Source organism: Neolamprologus brichardi, chromosome 3, assembly GCF_056152115.1.
Source record: "Neolamprologus brichardi isolate AB-2024 chromosome 3, ASM5615211v1, whole genome shotgun sequence".
In the NCBI taxonomy this organism is placed as follows: Eukaryota; Metazoa; Chordata; class Actinopteri; order Cichliformes; family Cichlidae; genus Neolamprologus; species Neolamprologus brichardi.
In genome coordinates this window covers 59,923,219-59,949,224 of record NC_142106.1, presented here as the reverse complement: position 1 = coordinate 59,949,224, position 26,006 = coordinate 59,923,219, and the positions used below count along the sequence as shown (strand labels likewise).

The window sequence follows — 26,006 nt, the reverse complement described above, 5'->3', positions numbered from 1 at the left end:
CCTGGGAACTGCTTCCTTTGTTATTGTCTAAGTAGAAACATGATGGTAAAACAGTGATGAGTTTGCAGAGGTGAATCCAAACAACACAACAATGCTGTTGCGTGCTGAAAGCAGACTTCTCAGAGATTCTGAGACTGCAGGTTTCATCACTGTCCAACTGAAATTCACTGAACCAGCAGTAACTGAATGTCCAAAACTGCGCTTCATGTTTAAAAAACAAGAATTACGTCATAATTATAAATGGCTTCAAAAGCACATTCAGGTCTGTGAGACTCATTGAGACACTGAGCTGTGGCTCTGTGCTATATGCACATATTTCTGCATCTCTGCCATTCAGACACACTTTATATATAGTTTATTTTATGTAGTATTCATTCACAGCTCCTAATTTTATCAGTTCTACTCTCAGCGTCTCCTGTATATCTCCTATATAAATTTTGCACTCAGCTTAGTGGTCTCCAATATCACTGAAATGCAGCCAGATGCTGCTCATTTTGCCTTTTCACTCTTTCCTGACACGCTTGCATTTCAATACAGCTCCCATTTCTCTATGTACCTGGTCTCTACCACTACCCTTGCTGTCTATGGAACATTCCCATCTTCTTTCACATAATGGTATGATCCCAGTCTGTCTCTTAAAGTGTTTGGACACATGGTTTGCTCATCAGAATAAAATCTCAGCCGTGCTCACATTGATTATCAGCAAGCCTGAAAATTCATCAATATTTGACACATGAAATTATCTCAAGGCCTGGATTTGGCCCATGGGCCATATGTTTGACACCCCGGGTTTACACAGTTTGGTATTCAATGTACAAGTGAGTTAGCTCTCAGCTAACTAGCAGACAAGCTAACTGCTGGAACTGCATCTTTCTAACAAGAGCGTCAGACACTCAGACTGGTTTTCTTTGTGGATGATGATGTGTTCTCACACTGATCCTTCATGCTGATGCTGCCATCCACCCACTGCTCCTGGATTCCTCCGTCAGCCCTCACAATACTCCACCTTCATCAGCTTCATGTTCAGGAGCCTGGATGGACAGTAATTCTTTCCATGGGTTATGGTGGGACATTTTCTTCTCTCCCTCATAACAAGAAAGCTTCTTCTGACTGAGAAGATGTTGGAGTAATTTACTAATCCATGGCTGATTTTTGGGGAAAATAGTTTTCAAAGTAATCCCCATTTTTCCCAGAAAGAAATGTAAGTAGAAATAGATGATCTAAGTGAGAACATGAGCCTCTTCTGAGGCTGCTGCCAGTGGTCAAACCCTCCAAAAAAGCTCTGTAAGTAAATATGTGATCATAGCTTTAGTTTTTAAATGTTTATTCTAGTTAACACAAATCAGGTGGGAAAAACTCAAATAAAATATCAAAACTATTAAGTGGTCATCGGTACTCAGTTTGTCCAATACTGAATACATTGGAGCACAAATTGTCCACATTTCTGAAATATTTCTGGGTGTAACTGTTACCAAAGTGCAATTTAGACCTGGCCTGTGGTTGTTATCTAAGTGATAATCATCAATTCTACTAAAACAAATACAAAATAAAGAAATTTGACACATTTTGTTGATATCAAAAGCACACTAAAAAATTCAGTGTTGTTTTAGTGCTGTTCTCTCTTCACTTCTTCTCCTCTGATTCTCTCAACATGTTGCTCTGCATAAGTGCTCAGTTTCCTGACAAAAACAAGATTAAATATTGCTAAATATAATAGTATCTCATTACACTTCAACATAAGTGTTTTATTTTTGTAATTGTTTATCTGTTATTTTTCAGACTGAGTCACTGTGACTTGTCAGAGAGAAGCTGTGAAGCTCTGTCCTCAGGTCTCAGCTCTCAGACCTCTAATCTAAGACAGCTGGACCTGAGTAACATTAACCTGAAGGATTCAGGCGTGATGCGTCTGTCTGAAGGACTGAAAAGTCGACACTGTACACTGGAAACTCTCAGGTGAGATCGAGCATTTTTCTTTCATCAACTGACAGAATTAGCAGAGTAATAATAAGGCAGTCCTCTAATAAGAGGAGAAGTGGAAGTGTTTTGAAGGGCAAAATACTCTTATGTTAACAAGACAGGAAGTAGTTCCTGGGAACTGCTTCCTTTGTTATTGTCTAAGTAGAAACATGATGGTAAAACAGTGATGAGTTTGCAGAGGTGAATCCAAACAACACAACAATGCTGTTGCGTGCTGAAAGCAGACTTCTCAGAGATTCTGAGACTGCAGGTTTCATCACTGTCCAACTGAAATTCACTGAACCAGCAGTAACTGAATGTCCAAAACTGCGCTTCATGTTTAAAAAACAAGAATTACGTCATAATTATAAATGGCTTCAAAAGCACATTCAGGTCTGTGAGACTCATTGAGACACTGAGCTGTGGCTCTGTGCTATATGCACATATTTCTGCATCTCTGCCATTCAGACACACTTTATATATAGTTTATTTTATGTAGTATTCATTCACAGCTCCTAATTTTATCAGTTCTACTCTCAGCGTCTCCTGTATATCTCCTATATAAATTTTGCACTCAGCTTTGTGGTCTCCAATATCACTGAAATGCAGCCAGATGCTGCTCATTTTGCCTTTTCACTCTTTCCTGACACGCTTGCATTTCAATACAGCTCCCATTTCTCTATGTACCTGGTCTCTACCACTACCCTTGCTGTCTATGGAACATTCCCATCTTCTTTCACATAATGGTATGATCCCAGTCTGTCTCTTAAAGTGTTTGGACACATGGTTTGCTCATCAGAATAAAATCTCAGCCGTGCTCACATTGATTATCAGCAAGCCTGAAAATTCATCAATATTTGACACATGAAATTATCTCAAGGCCTGGATTTGGCCCATGGGCCATATGTTTGACACCCCGGGTTTACACAGTTTGGTATTCAATGTACAAGTGAGTTAGCTCTCAGCTAACTAGCAGACAAGCTAACTGCTGGAACTGCATCTTTCTAACAAGAGCGTCAGACACTCAGACTGGTTTTCTTTGTGGATGATGATGTGTTCTCAGACTGATCCTTCATGCTGATGCTGCCATCCACCCACTGCTCCTGGATTCCTCCATCAGCCCTCACAATACTCCACCTTCATCAGCTTCATGTTCAGGAGCCTGGATGGACAGTAATTCTTTCCATGGGTTATGGTGGGACATTGAGAGCTGACGTCAAACAGCAGTGAGAAATGAAAGACTGATTCATTTCTATTTAGTCTTGTGATGTGCAGCTTTGCTCAGAGCATTGAGGCCCAGAAAAGATTACTGAGGTCATAGAGTCACTGATGAAACCTGTGTGCTTATAGAAACTGAAACCAGATGAACCAGAATAGAAGGACATTAAAATGAAGTGTCAGCTACACAAAGGCAAAGGTATTCAGTTGTTGGTGTCAGTTATTTAAATATAGGATGGAGTCAGACTTTAAGCTGCTGGACTCAGTCACTATATCCTGTTCTCCTCATAGAACCTGGATACACAGACTCACCTGTGACACAGGGACAAACAGTGTGGGCTACACACACATTAGAAAGTGGATCAGTCACACTTGTGCAATCATTTATTGTGCTGGGAAACCATGAACACTTTGAATCACCAATAATGGCTTTGTTACAGCAACATTCAATCATGAGTTCAAAAGTAGTGTATTGTGTACTTATTTTAATAGTACTGCAGTATGAGAAGTGCAACATTCAGTGTGCAGAAACAAATCAGGTGCTTTCTAACAGCAGTGTTCCCTTTAACACAGTAGCAGTTAAAATATTTCTGTCAGTCTGAGCTGAAACATGAATCTAATCAAATATCAAATCAAACTTCTTTGCCTCTGCCAGGACGTTAACATTTGATCTAGTTTTTTACAAAGTTCCCCTCAGCGTCCAGAGCCACCAACATACCTTTGATCAACAGCAAGTGAACATTTATAAATGTGTGTTTTCAGAACAGGAAGCAGCAGAACTATTGTTCTGTTATCAGGGAGCAGCACAAACGCTCATCAGCTCATTTACTGTGCAGGGACTTTGAGTGTGTGAAGTTTGTGTTTGTGCTGGATTTCCTTTGGAGAATCTCAGTCAGAAACAAGACAAAGAAAAACTCCTTCAATAGTCCAGGTTGAGTTGACAACATGAACTGCATTTATCTTCCTCTGACTTGACATGTTCTTCCTCCTCTGCACCGAGACGGCTGCTAAGACACACAAGCTCATTGACATTTTCTGATGATAAAGAAACTCTCTTCTTCTGTACAATATGAGCAGCAACAGAGAACAAGCTTTCACAGGTACAGATGTTGCAGCTGTGGCCAAGTACATGTGCTGCATGTTTGGAGCAGCACTCTAATGGACAGGCCTTTGTACTGATGGTGGGCTCTGCTCTGTATCCACCACTCTGTTCTCAGCTGAGTCTTCCTCCTGTTCACAATCACACTCTGATGAAGCACCAATAGGGCCAACTTTTTCTCTGGTGGCTCGGATGTTGTTGCTTCCACAGGTTTCCCTCCAACAACCCTCTGTTCCTTCAGTAAGATCTGGGCAAACACTTGAGCTCCCTGAATCTGGCTCCAGTGCAGCAGCAGTTTTCACATATACAATGTTGGCATTTTGCTTGCGTGTCTCCAGGTCTGTTCTGAATGTAGACTTGTAACACCGTGGCTTTCGTAGTCTCTCCTTTTTCTACAGCTCATGTGTTCTTCTTGTGATAGTGCATCTTGAGGCTCATACATGCCGTCATTTGTTGATTCTAAGAACGTTCCTCAGACCGACTTCTTCAACAACACTAATCAGCCTGCAGTTTGTAGCTACTCACCTCACTGTGGCGTTTGTTAGCTTGTCTTTCTTTGGTTTATCTAGACTCCTCCCACAAGCTGAATCTACGTAGTCTGCCCAAGCCTCCCACCTCTGTTTGTTTGGGTGGTTTGTTTGCTGCCATCAACAGCGTGTAATGCATTTAAGTGATACTTCAGACATGAAGTACTCCGGTGATAAAAAACTCAACTTTGTTTCCAGATAACTTTAGTTGTATCAACACTGCCTCCTGGAACAGTTTAAAATGAACATGTCAAAGATCTGTACCTGTCTCCATGTTTCTGTCCCCGCCCATTTCTTTCTGTCCTGGGTCATGTGAGCGCTGCAGAAGTATTGATGCAGTATAAAATGCAGTAGGCTTTTATATTCAGAGCCAGTGAGCACTTTCACAATAATCACAATTTTAAAAACTGTGATTAAAATTATTGCTGGCGTTAATCAATTAATGAGTTAACGAGATAATAACAGGTTAAGTTGGCCTAATAATTAGACTTTGATGACAAACTGATGTGATCTCCATGTTTCCTTTGTTGGACTGTGGGCGAGTGTCAGAACTGAATGTACTGAGTAACATGTAGAGTTTAAATATGTGTCAGTTCCTGTTTTAGAGCTGTAAAGTGCAGCTATCATGTTAGGAATATGTTAGGAATAGACAGTAACACTGAGCACACTGAAGTCAAATCTTTATTTTACCACTCGCTGCATTCTTGATGTTCATGAATTCAGCAGGTTCATGATTGTCTGCAGCATTAATATCATATTTCCATTAAAAGTGTTGAATTTGACTGTTTTATGTTCTTTATGATCTCTGGCACCAGTTCATCTGTAGGCTGAGGTCAGTCCATCCATTTAGTGAAATGATGTTGTTCTGTGAGCGTGCACAGATCCTGAAGCAGAAAGCCTGGGTTAACAGAGAAATGATCATTGCTGTGATGATACTCATCATCTCTGACTGGGGTTTGAGGTTTTGTCAAAGCAGCAAAGAAAGCCTGGCTATGTTGGACTGGGTGTGGAAGCAGCTCCCAGTTTGAGTTCAGGAGACAGACACCCTCTCTACTTTGAAGATCAGCTTCAAACTTTCCTTTTTGATAAAGCTTATAGTTTGTGTTTTGTTCTTGTCTCTCTGAGCTCATCTCTTCTCTTTCCCCTCACCCTGCAACTAGTCATGGTAGATGCTCATCCTGGAGCTTGTTTTCACTGGGAGGATCTTTGTGTCAAAGGGAGTTCTTTTTTCCACCATCACCAAGTGCTGCTCACAGTGAATTGTCTGATGTTTGGGGCTTTCTCTCTGATATTGGAGGCTGTTACCTTACACTGTTAAACAGCTTCAGATGACTGTTGTTGTCTGTTGGGTATTGTCACTTATAAATAAAGTTACATTGAATGGATGTAAATGGATGTTATTGTGACAGATAGATTGTTGTTTTGTGTGTCTACAGTCTGTCAGGGTGTCTGATCACAGAGGAAAGCTGTACTTCTCTGGCCTCAGCTCTGAGCTTCAACCCTTCCCATCTGAGAGAGCTGGACCTTAGCTACAATCATCCAGGTGACTCAGGAATGAAGCTGCTGTCGGCTGGACTGAAGGATCCAGGCTGGAGACTGGACACTCTCAGGTATGAAGAATGTCTGATAGAGGAGGAAGAGCTGGAAACATTTCCTGTGTCCTTCACTCACTTCCTCTTAGTTTCTTGCAGATGAGACATGAACAATCACACATGCAGGAATATTTTAAGGGACAGAAACACTAGTCTAACTGGATAGTACATGGATATTTATGTAGGGGTCTCCAAGGAGTCTGTTTGCAGGAACATCTAGGTCACAGGTGTACCTGAGATTGATGCCAGTGTACCTAATAAAGTGTCAGCTAACATTTGGAAATGGAAGCTTAAATAATGACAAACTCTACATTCACAGCTGAATTCACAATAAATTTGTTCTCAAGTGCACATTTTTCTGTTATTGTTCTCAAACAACAGAATGAGAATGAAATATTGATTCTAACAGGGCCCATAAACAGCATTTGCTTAGCAGCATTAGCTTATCAGAGTTTCCATCATGGTCTCACAAATCCTTAGCAGAGCAAAGTGGCCTACTTAGCAATAGCTGCTCTAGTTGTAGAAAGCAAGGGAAAACAGTATTAGCATTAGCTGCTAATGGCAGCCTACTTAGCATTAACTCTTCACATCATTATAACGCAAGGGAAAGGAGTCACTCATGGCAGCCTATTTAGCATTGACGTCTCACATCATTATAACACTAGAGAGAAGGGTATTAGCGTTAGCTACTAGTGCTTATTCACCTCAAATTGGCTACTTAGCTGTTAATGGTAGCCTACTTAGAATTAACTCCTCACTAATATAATGCTAATTCACATCAAATTAGCATTAGCTGCTCATATTGTTATAAGGAAAGAGAATCGGATCTCAGCTGACCCTTCTCACCCTGGACACAGTCTGTTTGACCTGCTCCCCTCAGGCAAGAGGCTCCGGTCCAGTCGCACCAGAACCTCTCGCCATAAGAACAGTTTCTTCCCCTCTGCTGTTGGACTCATGAACAATAACCGTATGACTGTTCCCACCACTAACACATGACCCTACGCTGTGTTCACTGCATCATGCCATGTTTGGATCTGATCACCACCTGCACTCATGTATATATATATCTACTTAGAACTTTTAATTCTTATTTTTATTTTTATGTCTATATAAGTGTTACATGACAGTATGTTTGCACTAAGTACCGCAGCAATTTCCTAATGTTGTAAACCTGCTCAACATTTGGCAATAAAACCCTTTCTGATTCTGATTCCTATTCTGAAGACGGTATTAGCATTAGCTGCTAATAATTATTCACCCCTAATCAGAATTAGCCGCTAAAAGCAGCCTACTTAGCATTAAATCCTCACATCGTTGTTACCCAATGGAAAAGAGAATTAGTATTAGCTACAATCATTTTTAATAAGTAAAAGAAAACAGTGTTAGCATTATTGAATAATGCTAATTCATATTAAATTAGCATTAGCCATTTACAACAGCGTACTTAGAATTAGCCACTCACATTGTTAAAAAGTAAAGGAAAACAGTATTAGCATTAGCACATAATACTAATTCACATCAAATTAGCATTAGCTATTCAAGTTCTTACAAGGAAAGAGAAAACGGTATAAGCATTAACTGCTAATAATTATTCACCCCCTAACTCGCATCACATTAGCATTAGCTAATAACAGCAGCCTTCTTACCATTAGCTGCTCACATTGATACAAGGGAAAAGATTTAGCATTAACGGATGATGCTAATTCACATCAAATTAGCAATAGTTAATAACGATAACCTACTCAGTATTAGCTGCTCACATTTTTAAAATTGAAGGAAAAATAGTATAAGCATTAGCTATTCGTATTGTTAAAAAGTAAGAAAAAACATTGTTAGCATTACCGGATAAATTAGCATTAGCTAGTAAGGGCAATGTACTTAGCAATAGCTGGTCACATTGTTATGAGGCAAGAAAATATGGTATTAACATTAGCTGCCAATTTCTATTTGCCTAAAAATGGCATTAGCGACTAATGGCAATATACTTAACATTACCTCCTCACTAATACAATGCTAATTCACATCAAATTAGCATTAGCTGCTAACATCAGCCTACTTAGCACTAGTTGCTCACATTGTTATAATGCAAGGAAAACAGTTAGCATTAGCAGAGGATGCTAATTCATGTCAAATTAGAAAATATGATATTAGCATTAGCTGCTAATGGTTATTCACCTAAAATTAGAATTGGCCACTAATGGCGTCCAATTTAGCATTAATTCTTCACATCGCAGGGGAAACGTTAAAATTGAATTAAAAATAGTGTTCACATTAGCTACTCATATTGTTCAAAAGTACGAAAAAACATTGTTAGCATAAGCCGATAATGGTAATTCACCTCAAATTAGTATTAGCTTATAACGGCAACCTACTTAGCATTAGCTGGTTACATTGTTATAAAGCAAGAAAATATGGTATTAGCATTAGCTGCCAATTCCTATTCACCTAAAATTAGCATTACTTGCTAATGGCAGTCTACTTAGCATTAACTCCTCACTAATGTAATGCTAATTCATATCAAATTAGCTTTAGCATTAGCATTAGCTGCTAGCATCAGCCTACCTAGCACTAGCTGCTCACATTGTTAAAAGGGAAGAGAAAACAATATTAGCATTAGCTGGTAATAATTATTCACCCCTAATTAGAATTAGTCGCTAATGGAAGCATACTTAGCATTAACTCCTCACATCGTTATAATGCAAATGAGGCTAACTTGCATTAAATTAGACTGCTGTTATTAGCTAATGCTATTTAGCAGTAGCTGCTCACATTGTTGTAAAGCAAAGGAAAACGATATGAGTATTAGGTTCTAATGCGTATTTGTCTTAAATTAGACGTAGGTGCTAATGGCGGCCTACTTAGCATTAGCAGCTCAGATGTTGTAATGCTAGGAAAAAGAGTGTTAGCATTAGCCGTTCACATTGATATAAAGTTAAGGGAAATTGTGTTAGCATTAGCTACTCACATTGTTAAAAAGTAAGTGTTAGTATTAGTGCATAATGCTAATTCACATCAAATTAGCATTAGTTAATAACGGCAGCCTATTTAGCATTAGCAGATAATGTTGACCTTGGCCCACTGGAAAAGTTTAGAACTAAAGATTTAGGAGTGTTTCTCGATAGCTCTTTCTCATTTGAGAAACGAAAAAATTCTGTTATTAAAACCAGCTGTAAGGTTTATATTGTTGATTGTCATTTATGCTTAGACATATTTACTCATATATGCTTAGAGTTGTATAATTGATTGCATGATGATAGAGGTTTGATCCTTAGTAGTCTGTAAAGACTCTGTGTGCCTTCGAGAGTGCTCTGGCATGCACACACCACTTGGGGCCATGAGAGAGGTCGTATCCATGATGGATAATGCAGTGCAGAGCAATAGCCTCCTCCACGCCTTCCTCTTCCAGTGTTTTTTGAACAAGTGCCACCAGTCCATTTTTCCTCCCTGTCATTGATGGCGCTCCATCTGTTGTTATTCCAACAAACCTCTTCCATGGCAAACCAACATTCTCAATGGCATCACACAGCTTGTGAAATATCTCCTGAGCGGTGGTCTGGCCATGCATTGGAATTACTGTGAGCAGCTCCTCCATCACTTCAAAACTGTCATCAACACCACGGACATACATTGGGAGCTGGGCAGTGTCGGTGATGTCTGTGGTCTCATCAAGAGCGACTGAGTATACACTGAAACATTTGGCTTTCTCACACAGTTGGTCATAAATGTCACTTGACAGGTCAGAAATGCGATCTGCTGCGGTGTTGGCAGAAAGGCTGATGTTGCTAAACTGACCTTTCTTTCCCGGACAGACTATATTTGCAGCCTGCAATATGCACTTTTAGACAAATTCACCTTCTGTGAATGGCTTCCCTGCTTTAGCAATCATCTCACTAACCACGTGGCTTCGACTGCTGCATTATTCTCTTTGGTTGCTTTCTTGAAGAAATCTTGCTGCCTCAGTAGATCTGTTTTAAGACTGGCAACCCGGTTCGCTCTCTCATCTCCCTGGTATTCTACATCCACCTCAGCATGTCTAGTTGTGTAATGACATTTCAAATTGTATTCCTTGTGCAGCGCAACTTTCTCTGTGCAAATAAGACAGGTCGGGGTGCCCCTGTGCTCAACAAAGAAATATTGCATTTCCCACTTTTCCTGAAATTGTCGGTGCTCATCACCAACCTTTCTCTTCACCGCAGGCTTTGAAAAAGACATGTTTGGGGTTATGTAACATTTATAATTCTACTTGGTGTCACTGTCGCATTGAAGTTTCAATCAAGCGTTTAGCTGACGGACGGGGAACGTCTCAACGCGTAGAGAACGTCATTTCTGCTTCTTTTTTTTGCAACCGTAGCACGGTGATCGGCAGATAAAAAGCCGGTAGCAGTCTCTTTTGTTTTTACGCTCGATGTTCATGTCTTTCATGACGACACGAACATCGTGGCGTTTGCAGATGGTAGAAAGTGCAGGGATAGCGAGCGCAAAAAAGGCGACTGCTCATGGCGCCTGGCTGTTGTTACAGGAGAAAGAAGCGGAAATGACACCGTGACATATAACAAATAACATCACCTGTTTCCGATGTTAGTTGTTTTGACTGCTTTTACATTATATTGAAATATATGTAATGTTCATGTATGCTGCAATGCAAACGGAGTGATGCAAATAAAAAACATCGAGCCACAAATTACGGTGCGACCCTATAATTAGTCCGGGTTACCAGTGACTGTTATTGCCGATGAACAGGTGTCGCTATGTGGCTGCAGACTAAATTGGGCTGCATTAAGTTCATTACTTTTCTTTTATCCCGCCGCCTCCGCATCACTTTGAGAGTTAATATGAGATCTCTCTCTGTGAAAAAATAAATAAAAATCCCACTGACGTGTGTATAAATCTATATACGTATAATGTCCCGCTGGGCAGCAACTTAAAAAGAAACAAATTTTTTTGAAGTGTTGTGAACGCAGCGCGCTGGGGCGAATGTCCGCGTTTGCCCAATAGAAAGGAGGAAGCCAGCCAGGCACAGAAAAGAAAGAAACACTCCAGGGCAACGCTGCTGTAACTTTTACTCATTGAGAAATGTTTCCCTGCTTGCATCAAGCTCGGCTGGTGTCCCCTGAGTTCCATATCCCACCCTGATTGGTGGGTTAATTCAGCTCCACACACAACACTGTAAAGTGTCATACATTATCAAACTAACATTAAATTTTCATATTAAGGTGGGGGCCAAAAACTATCGTCCTGCGGGCCGCAATTGGCCCGCGAGCCGCGAGTTTGAGACCCCTGGTGTAGGAGGACACCTACTCTGTGTCTGGTTAAGTATAAGAGCCCTTTGTTAGGGGGACCACTGGACTCTTAGCACCAGCTTTGGGGTCACAGGGTCACATCTGGAACACACACACACACACACACACACACACACACACACACAAACACACACACACACACACACACACATACCTACACTATGCACAGACTGGTACTCTTTGTTCATACCTGTGTAAGACGTCATATGTTAATGAACTTATGCATATTCATGTAACCTCAATAAAGAGCAGTGTTACGAGGGAGCAGACGAGAGCGACTGAGGTCAAGTGAAGGAACGGCGCTGTCACAGTTCTCTCCCTCATGAATTGTCTGGTTCCAGCGGTGGGTCTGTGCTAGACGACCCATCACCAGCTTTTTCCAGCTTTTTCCACACTGTAAAACCCAATAAGTTAATTTAACTCAAAACTTTTGGTGAAACTGATTACATAAAATATTTTAAGTAACTAAAACTTAAAAATAAAAGTTAAATAAACACACTTTATTTATTAGCTTTTGATAAATATTTTTAAGTACCATTGATAAATGTTTTTATGTTATATCCACAATTTTGGTTTAGTACTCTGTACTTGATATTTTGAGTTTCAAGTACAAATCTAGCTCAAGTAACTATTAGGAATTAATATTTAGTTTCAAAATGTTAACCATTTTAAGCTAATACAACTCAAAAATTTAAAATACAAACGCTTGTAATATCCAAATCTACTGTGTTTTGAATTTGATATAAAAAAAGTGCCCAAAATAATTACACTTGTAAAAACATAAGACAGAAAATATAAATTCAAGTTACAAATTTATTGAGTTACTTTAACACATAGCATTTCTAACAAAAAGCCCGAAGACATAAATCCACCACGTTTTATAGGGAATAATGTCAGAAATGTCCAGTTTTGGCACAAGGTTACAATATTAGAAATAAAGAATTTCACAACATGTTTTAAGAGTATTCAGATTTGATTAACACATGAGTATGGCCTTTTTATTAAAAAACAAACAAAAGGAAAAGAAAATCCTGCATTATTAGGTGGGAAAACCGAATGAAAGTAATAGTATAGTATAGTGTAGCTAATACACTGAAATATAATTGGTAACCTTTTTAATATGCCAATACTGTGATTATGCAAAAAGCACATTTGTAGAGTGCAATCACAGTCTCAACAACAAAGCAATAAAACATTAAATAGAAAAATACTTCTTTAGTGACATAAAACAAAGTGTTATAAACCTCCTTAGCGCCTTATGTCAGTTATGAGCAGTTCAGGAGGAACGTTCCTTAAGTGACATTCAAGATCCCACCTAGAAGCCAGAAATGTAGTGAGATTGTGGATTTAAGATAATGAAGTATGAAACAGAGTCTGCAAAGATTTCTTTATTCTATTCTCTGTTTTTAAAAAAAACAACTTATGCAGACTTGGAAACATGATAAACTGAATTACCTGCTTTAACAGGCACTTGAGGGCTGTGTAGGAATCCTGGACATTATTCTGCTGCCAAAAGATCATTTTTAAGACTCAGCACTTTGGGCTTCAACTTCCCACCCTCCAGACCCATCAAAACGTTCTGACTAAAGTCAAAAATGTTGGCCAAACATGTTGGGTAGCTTAGGTGCAGGGCGTAGGTCAGTCCAAATATTATTAGAAATGCATCAGCCAGGGTGGTGAAAACAAAGATCATGTTACCCTCGACCAAAACTGCAGTCTTCTCAGGGCAGAAGAATGTTGCATCACTGGAATTGGCTCTGATGAGGAGGAGTCCAAGTGGCACTTCACTAATATCTGGTCTATCAGAATGCATCATCTACAAAAAACAAAATTACTACATGTTAGTGCATTCTTTTTTCTCTTAGTTTCATCTATACAAGTCACATTTCTGGATTATTACTAGCTCAGAAATCAATTGTTTGAACAACAAAAAAGCCACAACACACCAAAGATTTGAGAAAACAAACTGACAAAAATAGTACTTTTAGTAAAGCAAAGTCATACCTCTTCGTAGCAATAACAACAGAAAGTCAATAGGAGTTATATATTTTTTTTCATTTGTACAGTGACATATGGTTGGGCTAGGAACATTATAGAAGGTCTACACACATTAAAAACATGTAGTGTTTCCATTATGTGACATGGACACTGTTGTAGACAGATCCAAGCATGGAGATGCTTCTCAAACTGTCAAAGTGTCATAATGTTTTGAGAAATCTAAACAAGGATGCTACTAAGATATTGTTCACAACTTTGTCCAAAACTTACATCCCACGTTTTGATGAAGGTAGAGGTGTCTTGGTACAAATAGGCAGGGAGGGCATGAAGCACACCAGCATGTTGGGCATGGATATTAGCTTGTTCCTACATCACAAGAAAATTTTTATTTTAAATTATTAGCTAACCTAGTCAAGAATGGTAGTTAAAATTGAAAAATTGATCAAATTAAATAAAGCTCAAAAAACAAGACAAAAACCCACTAACCTGGAGATTATAGCTTCTGAAGAGCTGAGACAGGACATCAGACACGTTCCCTGTGCAAACAGCTTTCTTTCTGAATAAGCTCTGGAACCAGGGAGCATGTTGGTCCAACACAGCATAAAAGTGGTTCTTCAGGTGGAGGTTTGTAATCCTGTGCAATTCTGTACAGATCTGAACACACAGGATAAATTTATGTTTACAAGTTTCAATTAGTCTATAAATCTTTGCAAAATACATCAAAATCCTTACACTCCAAAGGCATAATTTGTTCAGACAGGCCAGATAACAGGAGTTGATATAAAATACATCTTGTTAGCTACATCTATATACATTCTTACCTGGGACTGGGATTTCAGAGTAGGCCAGCAATCCAGGATCTGACCTACTGGTAGGTCATCATTGATTATCTCTTTGCATCGCAAGGCCAAAGTTGTGTGCATCAGCTTTGTAATCAGGATTCTTTTCACTTTTCTCGACTTCATCTACAATCTGTAGTCTTAGCTGGTCAAGGTAAACAGCATCTTCACCCCGGAAAATTTACTTCTGCCCTGGCATGGACATAACAGTAAAACACAGAAGACAAGACAGACTACACAGAGAACAGAAAAGACACATAACCAAGGAGACACAGATGAAACATAACTAGCCCAGAACTCAACTAAACCTTAACTAATAATACCAACAATACAAGAACTTCACCTCATTTCAATATAACATAAGAAAGCAAAAATACAAAATAAACTCAAAATGCTGGGTCACAGACCCAGCCCCTGACAGAAAAAAAACAAAGTCTTTCACTAATGAACACTGGGCATCAGAATAAAATAAAACGAAAAAAATAACTGTTTGGTAAATATATTATTGATGGCCGTTAAGCTAACCTAAAATAGACCAGGCGCAACAATTTTACAGTTCAGAAGCTTCTACATTTCAACTTAGTATACATAACTATTTGCAATGTAAACCAAGTTCTACCGCCTAATAATGTAATGATTAATCACTGCTTTTGTAAGTATGTCCTGTGCCTACAATTTTGCTGCCCCAGTTTTAATATGTACAACTCCAGAGAACTAAACGTAAGTTTCAAGTTCCACCAGTTAGCAAATGGATTAGCCAAAGTCAATATCCATGCATGCGCTAAGTGTGAAGCAGCCTCTGCTGGGACTAATAATGTGTTATACTAAATATGAGCTTATTAGCATAATTCTTGCAAAACACTTTGGGGCCAAGGCGACATGGATAAAACGACGCATGCATGTAATTCTTAAATGCCTACTAGAGTTGTACATTTATGACGATAAAAACCCTTTATTACAACGGAGAACTATAGTTTCAGGAAAAAATACAACTTACCACAAAAGCGCTCCTGAAGATGCCGCAAAGGCGGTAAATGCAGCTAGCCAAGTGCATAGCGTTAGCTGTTCCAGTTCAAAAGTCCGTAACATACCATAGCACGTCCTCCTTTATCCAGCGTCAAAGGCAATGCCGCAAATAAAACCCTTCACAAATGTTTTGATTTCTGTTCGGATATTAACGTTCCACAAGTTTCTTTCGGAGTAATGAGCGGGCATTCGCACTCGAAGCGAGGAATCCAAGATGGTTGCCAGCACTTCATAAAGAAACAGGTGGCGCATGTAGGTACGTACGTAGGCACGTAAGTGACATCAGTGTTAAAACTCAAATTATTTAAGGGCAATGTCAGAAACTAATCAATATATTCAAGTACTGATAACTTGAAAAAACAAACTTGTTCAAACTACTCAAAAAAATAAAGGTGTATGAACTTATAACAGGTTTTTAAGTAGTTGGAACTCATTTCATTTATCGAACTATTACTATTCGGTCTTACAGTGCACTGGTTACCAGTACGTGGTAGAATCCACTTCCAGATCTGGTTGTTTGTCTTTAAATCTCTGAATGGATTGGCTCCATCTTATCTCTCTTTAACAAAATAATCCAAGTCGAGCCCTCAGGTCTGTAGATAAGTAGCTTCTGACCAGAACTAGACGTAAAAACAGAGGTGAGCTTTATCGATCGCTGCAGCCAAACTCTGGAACAGTCGCCCTTCACATCAGGTCGTCACCAACACTCGACATTTTTAAAACCCGGTTGGAAACACATTTGTACACTGTGGCTTTCAATTCTGACGAGTCTTTATAGTAATTACTGTGTATGTTTCCTATTTTCTCTCTACTCTGTGCAGCACTTTGGCTCAACCTGTTTTTAAATGTGCTGATAAATAAATGTAGATTTCTTTGAATAAAACAGTGGAGCCGAGCTTTGAGCTCAGTGTGTAACAGTGTGTGTATGAGAGCCATGTAATGTCCATGTGTGCATGCTGACTGTGCTGCTCTGACCCCCCTCCTCCTTTCAGGGTGGAGCCTGCTGGAGTCCGATGGTTGAGACCAGGTCTGAGGAAGTGTAAGTGTGTTTTTAATGGGATTCATGAAAACAAAGCAGCACACATTCAACCATCTTCATCATGTCAGGAGTCATCATCAAAGTGTCAATCAATGAACAGATGATGGATCAATAACTGCAGCTGGATTGTGTTTGTTCTCTCCATCAGATTCCTGTCAACTCACAATCGACACAAACACAGTGAACACAAAGCTCCAACTGTCTGACAACAACAGGAAGGTGACACGTGTGGAGGAGGTTCAGTCATATCCTGATCATCCAGACAGATTTGATGTTTGTGAACAGCTGCTGTGTAGAAATGGTCTGACTGGTCGCTGTTACTGGGAGGTCGAGTGGAGAGGAACCGTTTGTATATCAGTGAGTTACAGAAGCATCAGAAGGAAAGGAAACAGTTATGACTGTTTGTTTGGATACAATGATCAGTCCTGGAGTCTGAACTGTTATAGTGGTGCTCCTCGTTCTGTCTGGCACAATAAGATAAAAACACCCATCTCCTCCTCCTCCTCCTCCTCCTCCTCTGTCTCTAACAGAGCAGCAATGTATGTGGACTGTCCTGCTGGCACTCTGTCCTTCTACAGAGTCTCCTCTGACACTCTGATCCACCTCCACACCTTCAACACCACATTCACTCAAACTCTTTATCCTGGGTTTGGGTTCTGTCCTGGTGCCTCAGTGTCCCTGTGCTGAGTGGGGTGTAAAGAGTGTCTCCTGTTACAGAAACACTCTGACTGTTGAACAGATAGTTCAGTCTGTACATGTCTGTCTCTTTCACTCACAAACATGTTTTCAGATTCATGGATTCAATCAGTTGATGTTTGAAACTCTTCTAAATGATTCTTTGTAAACTTCTTCCTCTTCAGTCACAAACAAACAGGAAGTGATGTCACACGTGTTCCTGTCCACACAGCAGAATGAGTCTATTGCTGACAGTGATGTACAAACAGAGTGAGCATTTCTGAGGCCCAAAATAAACTGAGTAGTTCACTGAATGAACAATGGACTGTGAGCTCAGTTCCTTCATCATTAGTATGGATTATATATGTATATGTATTATATTAGTATCATATATATCAGGTGCTGCTGCTGCTGGTTTCAGTCATTGTGCAAATGTGCTGTTTGTAAGCTTGTAAAGCTGCAGTCAGCTGAGACTGAAGAAGTCACCTGATCAGTGAGCAAACGTTTGTGAAAACGTCCAGATGAACAGAATCAACCTTTTGGGATCAGCCAGCAATGCAGCATCATTGTTGTTCAGGTTCAGAGGTTTGCAGGAATGAACTGATGACCAGAAACAGCTGCAAAGTCCAATAAAATACCAGCTGGAGTTCAGCTGCATTTGAAGAAGTCAAAGAAAAGTAAGGATGGCAAAGGGCGATGTTTTCTTCCAAAGAACTGAAAACATGGTCGACGCCTCATTAGAAGAATAATCTGGACATTTGTGAGGAACTCTAACCAAGAAAGCAACACAAGAAAGCAACGTCAAACAGATCCGACAGACAGTTTCCATGACTGGAAGTGTTGAGTGTAAAAATGCTACATTGCATTATTGCATCCTCTCACCACAGGAGGTGCTGTTGGCACCACTGATTGCTGATCAGCTGTTCTCTGATGATCTGATTGATACTGTGAATAACGGGACTCACTGAACTCTGTGACACAGTGAAGATTACAGAGTTTAACTTCAACATCTGACTGACGTCACACAGACAGAAGGATGAACCAGTGAGGCACAGAACACAGTTACTGGAGATACTGGATCAGCTCCATGTGAACCTCTGATGGAGAAGCTGCTGAGCCAGAGAAACATCAGGACATGACAGGCAGCTGCACTTATCTAACAACATGTAGCAGAGCTGATCTATGTTAGAGGATCTATCACAGCAGCTGAAGCCAAAGTCCAACACTGGATAGCAGCTGAGCCTGTGCTGAGTGTAGTGTTACAGGAAAAGGGCAGAAACACTGACACTGGTAGCTCACAGTGATGCTGACTGGGGCACAGAGCTGAATGATGCAGCATCAGGACACTGTTTCAGTCTGACTGACACAGAAACCTGTAGCTGTATCTACATGTGAGGCAGAGGCTACACAAGCAGCTTTCTATGTTTCACAGTGACTGAGATCTTCAGTGGGGGTGGACATGCTCCTGTACAGACCTCTGAGGAGAACCAAGGTGCAGTCAAAGAGTCCAGTCTGTCCTCACAGATGTCAACATGTGGTTTCATCAGGTCTGCTGTCAGCTAGCAGGCTCACATCAGAATCACTGTTCCTGAAAAACACAGTCTGTGTGACATCATCAGTCAGCTGATCGTCCCAGATCTGAATGGTTTCTGTCTCTACTGAGGAAGTCAGAGAATATCACTGAGGTGTGGATCAGGTCTGAGTGAGCTGTGGAGGGACAGCTTTAAACAGTCCACAGGTCTCACGTCCTGCTCAGTCTGGTAGCAGATACCTCGTATTGTTCCAGATGTGCTGACATCACCAGCAGCAGCAGCACAGCTGTGTGATACGATGAATCTCAGTTATTGATCCAACACACAGTAAATACAAAGATCAGGATTTCTGAGAGTAATCATTATGAGTCTGAACACATGATCACTGAATGTTAGTCTCCACAATAATAAGCTAACACAAGCAAACACAGCTTTCAGCTCTTATTTTGAAACTGGCTTATTTAGAGAGCTGTGATGTGAGCGTACCTGGCTCTGAGGCACTTGGGTCAGCCTCTGTTGTTTAGAAGTGTTACAGACTGTGAATGACACAGACCTGTCAGTTTCCATGTTTGTCTGTAACACAGCTCAGGGGCTCCATGCTGAACGCATCCATCCAGTGTTATTGATCCAGGACTAATACCAGCATTGGGATCAATACTATAATACACAATCACATGTGTCCACGTGATGCAGTTTGAAGAGCAATAAGATGTCTCTGTATGAGGAGGCGGGGTCACAGGAGGTTCACAGAAACTCTGCAGCAGCATCATCAGCTCACATGGAAACTTTGATGATTCACTTCTGTGGTGTTTTTACAGAAACACGTCACAAAATTAGCTCCACCTGTTTTGTGTGTGAGCTTTGAGTTTCTTGTCTTCATTCTGGATTCTTGTGTTGCTGTTTTTACACACAGCAGATATTTTCTGGTTGCTTCCTTGATGACCACATGAAGCTTTCTGAAGCTTGGATTGAAAACGCTTCATTACTCAAAGCTTTCCAACACAGGCCTCTGTGCTGCCATCTGGTGGACAAACATATGAAGTGCAGCGTGAAGCTACAAATTAAACTGCTTCAGCTACGTTTATATATAACATACTATAACCTATATAACTATATGTATAGTGTATTATGTAGGTTTTAGAGCTGGGGGTAGAATTGCTGATGGCCTGGTTGTTATTTATGTTCCCCATGGTTCACCAGCTCTCACACAACATCAGCACCAATGATCCACGTCCTTATAAACCTCTGAATCAGGTCCTGAAGCTGTGACGTCCTGAGTGAAGACCTCACTGATCACATGACTCTGGTCACCTGACTCAGTGTTTCTGAAGCAGTGTGCTGGGTTTTTAAAAATACGTGGCTGCTGCCTGATGTTGGGCCCACAGAGGAAGACGACTCACTCGCTCTTCTTCACTTCCTCCTTAAACATGTGGAAGGAGAGCAAAGTGCTGCCAGACTCTTATTTCTGACAGGAACAGAAGAAACCACAGCAAACTGTTCCAGTTCTTCATCTTCATCACAATCTATTTATTTCTGATGGTGTCTTCAGTCTGAGGGTTTGAAGTTTCCATGTCTGTGTGATGTGTGGTGTGAAGGCTGCTGGTTAAACTGGGACTCACTGTTTAAAGCACTGAGTGCTCATAGAGAGATGCTCCATGAGTCCCAGTACAGACTACAAACATGGTGGAAACTTAGCTTTGATATCCACACACTCTGCACGTCTGTGAGTAACTGTGATGAAGATGTGCAGAGATCTGTGTACAAACAGGAGAAAGACTGTAAAGACTCTGTGCTTCTAACAGCCTCTGTTAACATATGTGAGGCTGTTTGTTGTTGTTGCCATGGAGCTTTTCACTGTTTGGGTCAGCAGGTCATGTGATCAGGTTTGTTTTGTGAAAGCTGGACGATGGTTCAGTGTCAGGGTTTGTTTGCATTCATCAATAAATATCGAAATAAATCAAAGACTCCATGTTTTTCTTTCATCATGTGACCTCTGCTCATCCATCTCTGTGTGTATCAGGATACATTTAGTTCATAATACACAGAAAAATCAGAGTTATTACCTGTAATAAATGTGAAAGTAAAGATTCCTGCAGTGATAACCAGGCAGGACTGAAACACATCCAAGCTGTCACCACGGTAACAGCACTCATCACAGTGCTCATGGAAGTGAATGAGGGGGAAAGATCTGTCCTGCTGCCCTGTCAGTACTCGGATTTCATACCTGGTGATCTCAGAGGACAAAAGCAGCGTTACAGCGGCGCACATCGATGAGAGCTGATGCTCTCAACACTTCAGACCTCCGCCTGTCTCTGAGAAAACCAACAATGGCTGTCAGCAGCGACTACACCTGCTCCACCAGTGCTGGGAGAGAAGAGCTGAGACTGACAGCTCTTTGTACAGGTCAGTACTGTAGAGGTCAGAGGTCAGTTTGCTGACAAACCATTTAAAAACATTTTTGAGCTAAAATCCACGGAAGTCACAGAGGAAAGACGAGACACTGCAGAGAGGATCCAGAATATTTGATGTTTTCTGATGACAGTTAAAGTTTCCAGCTATCAAAAAGTGTAACAGCGCAGCCTTCATGTCCTTTCAGTTCTCCATCATTAATGATGACTGTCCGTTATAAATCATGTTGGCTAGTTTTCTAACTCAGTCCATGTCTCCAAAGCAAACTTGTGTCCCACACTTTCTGTGCTGAGTCTTCAGGGATTCTTTTCACTCGGTGCTGAACTAACTTTAATGAATTGGGGCTCCAAAGAAACCCCAGCCCTCCCTAAACAAGGCTAACAATGCAACAACTCTTTGGGCACTCTGTGGTGTAGCTATTAATCACAATCAGCTTTACTGACCACAGATATGCACACATGACAGCTTCATGACAGACACTTACTATATGCACAGCACATGCATGAGGACTGACTATAAATATCTACAGAGCCACTTCCTCTATCTGCTGCTGGTACATACCCGTCCTTCCATCATGGCTGCTCTCCTTGCTCCTCCTCTTTCTCTGCTTTCTGCTGTCTGAGGTTTTCACTAAGTACACGGTCAGTCGTGGCTGATGTCTGTGGTCTCGTCCTGAACAGTGGTTCTGCTGACACTCACTGGTCCTCTGACTCGTTCCTTCCTCGTGTCAGTGCTTTCAGTCTTCTCCTTTGGCGAGCTCATTATCCCAGCTGGGTATCTGATCAGGGCGGCGCAGGTGGTGATTGGCCACAGTCAGATCCACCTACGAGCATCTTTGAGGGAAACATCCTGGTGGCAAAAGACGTTGAGCTGAAAGTCAGAGTGTAGCTAGCATACAGCTAACGCTAAGTCATTTCAAAGAGTTCTCAGTCACGTCTGAGCAACAACAGGAAGTGCTGTGGACTTTTGGAGGAAACAGAAAGTTCATGTTGATGTCACAGCTCATTGCTCGCCCAGATCTTTGCACATCTGTAGAACTTTGCTGCAGAATGCAAAGCACACGTGGCTACAGGAAGAGTTTTAGCTCCAACTTTGTTGGAGCTGAACATGAGAAATCCTCAACACCAAGACTGATCACAAACACACAAAGCCCCGGGTCCACAAACTGTACGTGTCTCATTACAACACAACGTGACCAAACAACTATGTTAATAAGGAGAAAGCTGCTCTGAAGTCATTAGTGACATCACCTCCTCTGTCTCCACCCGCCTGCAGGCCTTCACCTCCTCATTCATCCACAGTCGGCCTCCCTCTGCTCCATCAGCTGACGTCCTCTGTACAACTACCTGCTGTAATCTTTGATTTCTTCTTCTTTGTATCCTGCAAAGCTCAAAATTCACTATAATACAAAGACATTTCAGAAACGCTGCACTGAGTGAAACAACAGCAGTGACCTAAATGAGTCTCCAGCGTATTCAAATAGATTTTCTGTGAAGCATTAAAATCAAACTTTTGTTTCTCATCCTTTCAGTTTTGTGCTCGTGCTGTTAGTCTGAGAAGCTCCTTGTTTGAAGTCAGCTCAGGATCATAAAGACTTCAAATCTATTTGATGCCTGAGTAACTTACATACGGAGAAACATCTGGATCAAATCCACACTGAATGTTTATGTGACACATTTAAAAGAAGTCTGTTGTTCACAGTCGTGCTTGTACAGAGTGCTGACAGCTGACAGGACCTAACAGAAATAATGTGTCTGTGCTGAATGAGACACTAACATAACACATGATGATGTTCATGAGTCTGATGGAAACACTGGTTCTTTCAGTCACTGGTGTCCTCACTCCAGTCCATGTGAGCTGGAACTAATGATTTGATCTTAATTGTGTCAATGTTGTTGGATCTGTTTACATATGTTATTAAAAACAGTTTTATCTAACGTGATCCTTTCATATTTTAATAAGTGTTCATTGTTATTATGGGCTGTAACAGGCTGACTGTGTCACAGAGGATTTCATCCTTTGTCCATCAGGACAGTCAGACAGAAATCTGCTTCCTGTTCCCAGTGTGAGCGTTTGTCAGCCTCACTGATGGAGGACGGCTCTCTCACAGTGTGCAGACATATTTAATTACTGCTAACAGTCACAGTTCATCGCAGCAGCTGTTTAACATGGACGTGAAAGAATCAGAGATCCAACATCTGACCTGGACCCACAGCACTGATCACTGATCACAGAGTCTGTTACACAGACTGACCGTTCTGTGGTCAAACATGAAGGCATCAACGTGACCTCTGACCTTTATCTACAGTGTTTCAGTCTATTTGAACTTTTTACTTTGAGCCTCATGATCACTGTGATAACATGTGATCATTCAGCCCCACGAGTTCATGGCTATACTGGAGGAAATGCATCTTTATTAGAAGGACCAGACCTCAGACCTCACACTTCCTTTCTTCTATTTGTCTGAAAATGAGACGTCAACAGCATCACATTAATGTTTAAAGCTCCCACGTGGTTTACATTTCCTCCATGGAAACAGGAAGTGCTGCTTTTAATTTGAAAACACATTAATGTTTAAAGCTCCCACGTGGTTTACATTTCCTCCATGGAAACAGGAAGTGCTGCTTTTAATTTGAAAACACATTAATGTTTAAAGCTCCCACGTGGTTTACATTTCCTCCATGGAAACAGGAAGTGCTGCTTTTAATTTGAAAACACATTAATGTTTAAAGCTCCCACGTGGTTTACATTTCCTCCATGGAAACAGGAAGTGCTGCTTTTAATTTGAAAACACATTAATGTTTAAAGCTCCCACGTGGTTTACATTTCCTCCATGGAAACAGGAAGTGCTGCTTTTAATTTGAAAACACATTAATGTTTAAAGCTCCCACGTGGTTTACATTTCCTCCATGGAAACAGGAAGTGCTGCTTTTAATTTGAAAACACATTAATGTTTAAAGCTTCCAAGTGGTTTACATTTCCTCCATGGAAACAGGAAGTGCTGCTTTTAATTTGAAAACACATTAATGTTTAAAGCTCCCACGTGGTTTACATTTCCTCCATGGAAACAGGAAGTGCTGCTTTTAATTTGAAAACACATTAATGTTTAAAGCTCCCACGTGGTTTACATTTCCTCCATGGAAACAGGAAGTGCTGCTTTTAATTTGAAAACACATTAATGTTTAAAGCTCCCACGTGGTTTACATTTCCTCCATGGAAACAGGAAGTGCTGCTTTTAATTTGAAAACACATTAATGTTTAAAGCTCCCACGTGGTTTACATTTCCTCCATGGAAACAGGAAGTGCTGCTTTTAATTTGAAAACACATTAATGTTTAAAGCTTCCACGTGGTTTACATTTCCTCCATGGAAACAGGAAGTGCTGCTTTTAATTTGAAAACACATTAATGTTTAAAGCTCCCACGTGTTTTACATTTCCTCCATGGAAACAGGAAGTGCTGCTTTTAATTTGAAAACACATTAATGTTTAAAGCTCCCACGTGGTTTACATTTCCTCCATGTAAACAGGAAGTGCTGCTTTTAATTTGAAAACACATTTAAGGATGTGGAAAAGTACAAATCTGGCAGCTTTCGTTGGACATGAAGTCGGTAATGTGTCTGTGTGACAGCTGTGGAAGCACAGGAGCAACGTCTGTGGGAAAATCCACAGACTCTGTAACGCTCGGACATGTTTGAAGGAGGTTTTTCACAATAAAATCCAAGATTCAGTTTAAATGAAACGTCGTTCACCTTGTAAGGAAACATTTTGTGGACACGATCGTTGTCCAGCTAACAAAGTTAGTCCAGTGAGAGACGCAGGAGGAGCAGAGGTCAGCTCACTGTGACAGAGGTCAAACAGATGTGACAGGACACACTGGTGTGTTTCATCTCCACACACACACAAACCACAGCAACACTGACTCCACACTCAGCCTCCCAGTGACCGTGAGCTTACCCGTGACACCCTCTGTGGACCCTCTGTGTCATGTGATGGTGATACAGGACGTTTTCCACACCCAGCTCCACACTGAGTCCTGGCTTCAGTGGGTGAGTCCATCCAGCAGAGACGTGGAGACACAAAGAGCTGCTGGACAGTTTCAGGTGTTGAGTTCAGGTTCATGGTTGTCCACTAGAACCTGATGTAGAAGCTGCAGCGAGCACACGATGATGGGGCCGAGGAGCAGCTCTTTACTCACATCTAGTGCTTTGATGTCCTTTTGCTGCTTAATAAAGTTCAGCTTTCTTCTCCTGCAGATGCTTTGACAAGTGGTTTGCTGTCCCCATGACTCAGGACCCAACAACGTCGGTGCAGCACTGACCTGCAGCCGTCTGTCTGAAGGCCTGAAACTCCTCCCACGCTGAGGTGAGCATGGTGACCTTCAGTCAGGGAAACCTGGGATTGTTTCTGTCCAGCTCAGCTGTTGGACAGTAAAGAAGTCCAGCCAACCTCCAGCAGGGAGAAAGAAAAGTGTCTGTATCATGATTGGTTTTCTCTGAGAGTAATCACAGATCCCTGCAGGGTGACTGAACACTCGCACACACTTCCAGCTGTGGCGGCGCAGTGATGGGCGCCCTGCAAACATGAATGAACCCTGTGCACTTTGTTTACATGCTGCTTTATGCTCTTTGCTCTAACTGAACTTCATATCTCCTGAGCACGACCCCGGCGCTCTCCTCCTCTTACAGGATGTGATGTGTGAGATGGGAGTGTGCCCGTGGGGATCTGTGATGTTCAAGGTCAGGATGTGTTTCAGCCTCTGCTGGCGTTGATGTCACAGAAGAGTTCAATCCTTCCTG

At 41.0% G+C, this 26,006-nt stretch overlaps 2 protein-coding genes across 28 annotated transcripts in view; one reads left to right on the top strand and one right to left on the bottom strand.

Annotated features, from left to right (window-relative positions):
- LOC118453432 (protein NLRC3-like) overlaps nucleotides 1–26,006 on the top strand; it is an 815,502-nt gene that overhangs the window by 358,010 nt on the left and 431,486 nt on the right. For 5 of the 26 annotated variants that reach the window (XM_087837967.1, XM_087837964.1, XM_087837959.1 and 2 more), the window contains 3 exons: nucleotides 6,237–6,410; nucleotides 16,548–16,594; nucleotides 16,743–17,281. The exons of 16 other annotated variants lie outside the window; for them this stretch is intronic. In XM_087837967.1, the coding sequence (XP_087694093.1) occupies nucleotides 6,237–6,410; nucleotides 16,548–16,594; nucleotides 16,743–17,281 (760 nt within the window). 5 more of the 26 variants (XM_087837971.1, XM_087837969.1, XM_087837953.1 and 2 more) reach the window with 4 other exon arrangements.
- LOC148105991 (uncharacterized) lies at nucleotides 13,174–15,724 on the bottom strand. 2 transcript variants are annotated; one of them, XM_087838030.1, is made up of 5 exons: nucleotides 15,527–15,724; nucleotides 14,512–14,762; nucleotides 14,177–14,344; nucleotides 13,961–14,056; nucleotides 13,174–13,508 (listed from the first exon to the last, which is right to left on the bottom strand). In XM_087838030.1, exons 2-5 carry the CDS (start codon nucleotides 14,653–14,655, stop codon nucleotides 13,191–13,193), a joined length of 726 nt encoding a protein of 241 aa, XP_087694156.1. In that variant the 5' UTR covers nucleotides 14,656–14,762; nucleotides 15,527–15,724; the 3' UTR covers nucleotides 13,174–13,190. The 2 variants fall into 2 exon arrangements, with proteins under 2 accessions (XP_087694156.1, XP_087694157.1); XM_087838031.1 differs by lacking the exon at nucleotides 15,527–15,724 and having other exon boundaries at nucleotides 14,512–14,931.

Excerpts from the sequence above, each read along its gene's own strand:
- LOC148105991 (XM_087838030.1), bottom strand. The coding sequence starts at position 14,655 with ATGAAGTCGAGAAAAGTGAAAAGAATCCTGATTACAAAGCTGATGCAC. Across the intron at positions 14,345-14,511 it reads CTCTGAAATCCCAGTCCCAG|ATCTGTACAGAATTGCACAG; the intron begins GTAAGAATGTAT and ends CTGTGTGTTCAG. Across the intron at positions 13,509-13,960 it reads CCTTCATCAAAACGTGGGAT|ATGATGCATTCTGATAGACC; the intron begins GTAAGTTTTGGA and ends TGTTTTTTGTAG.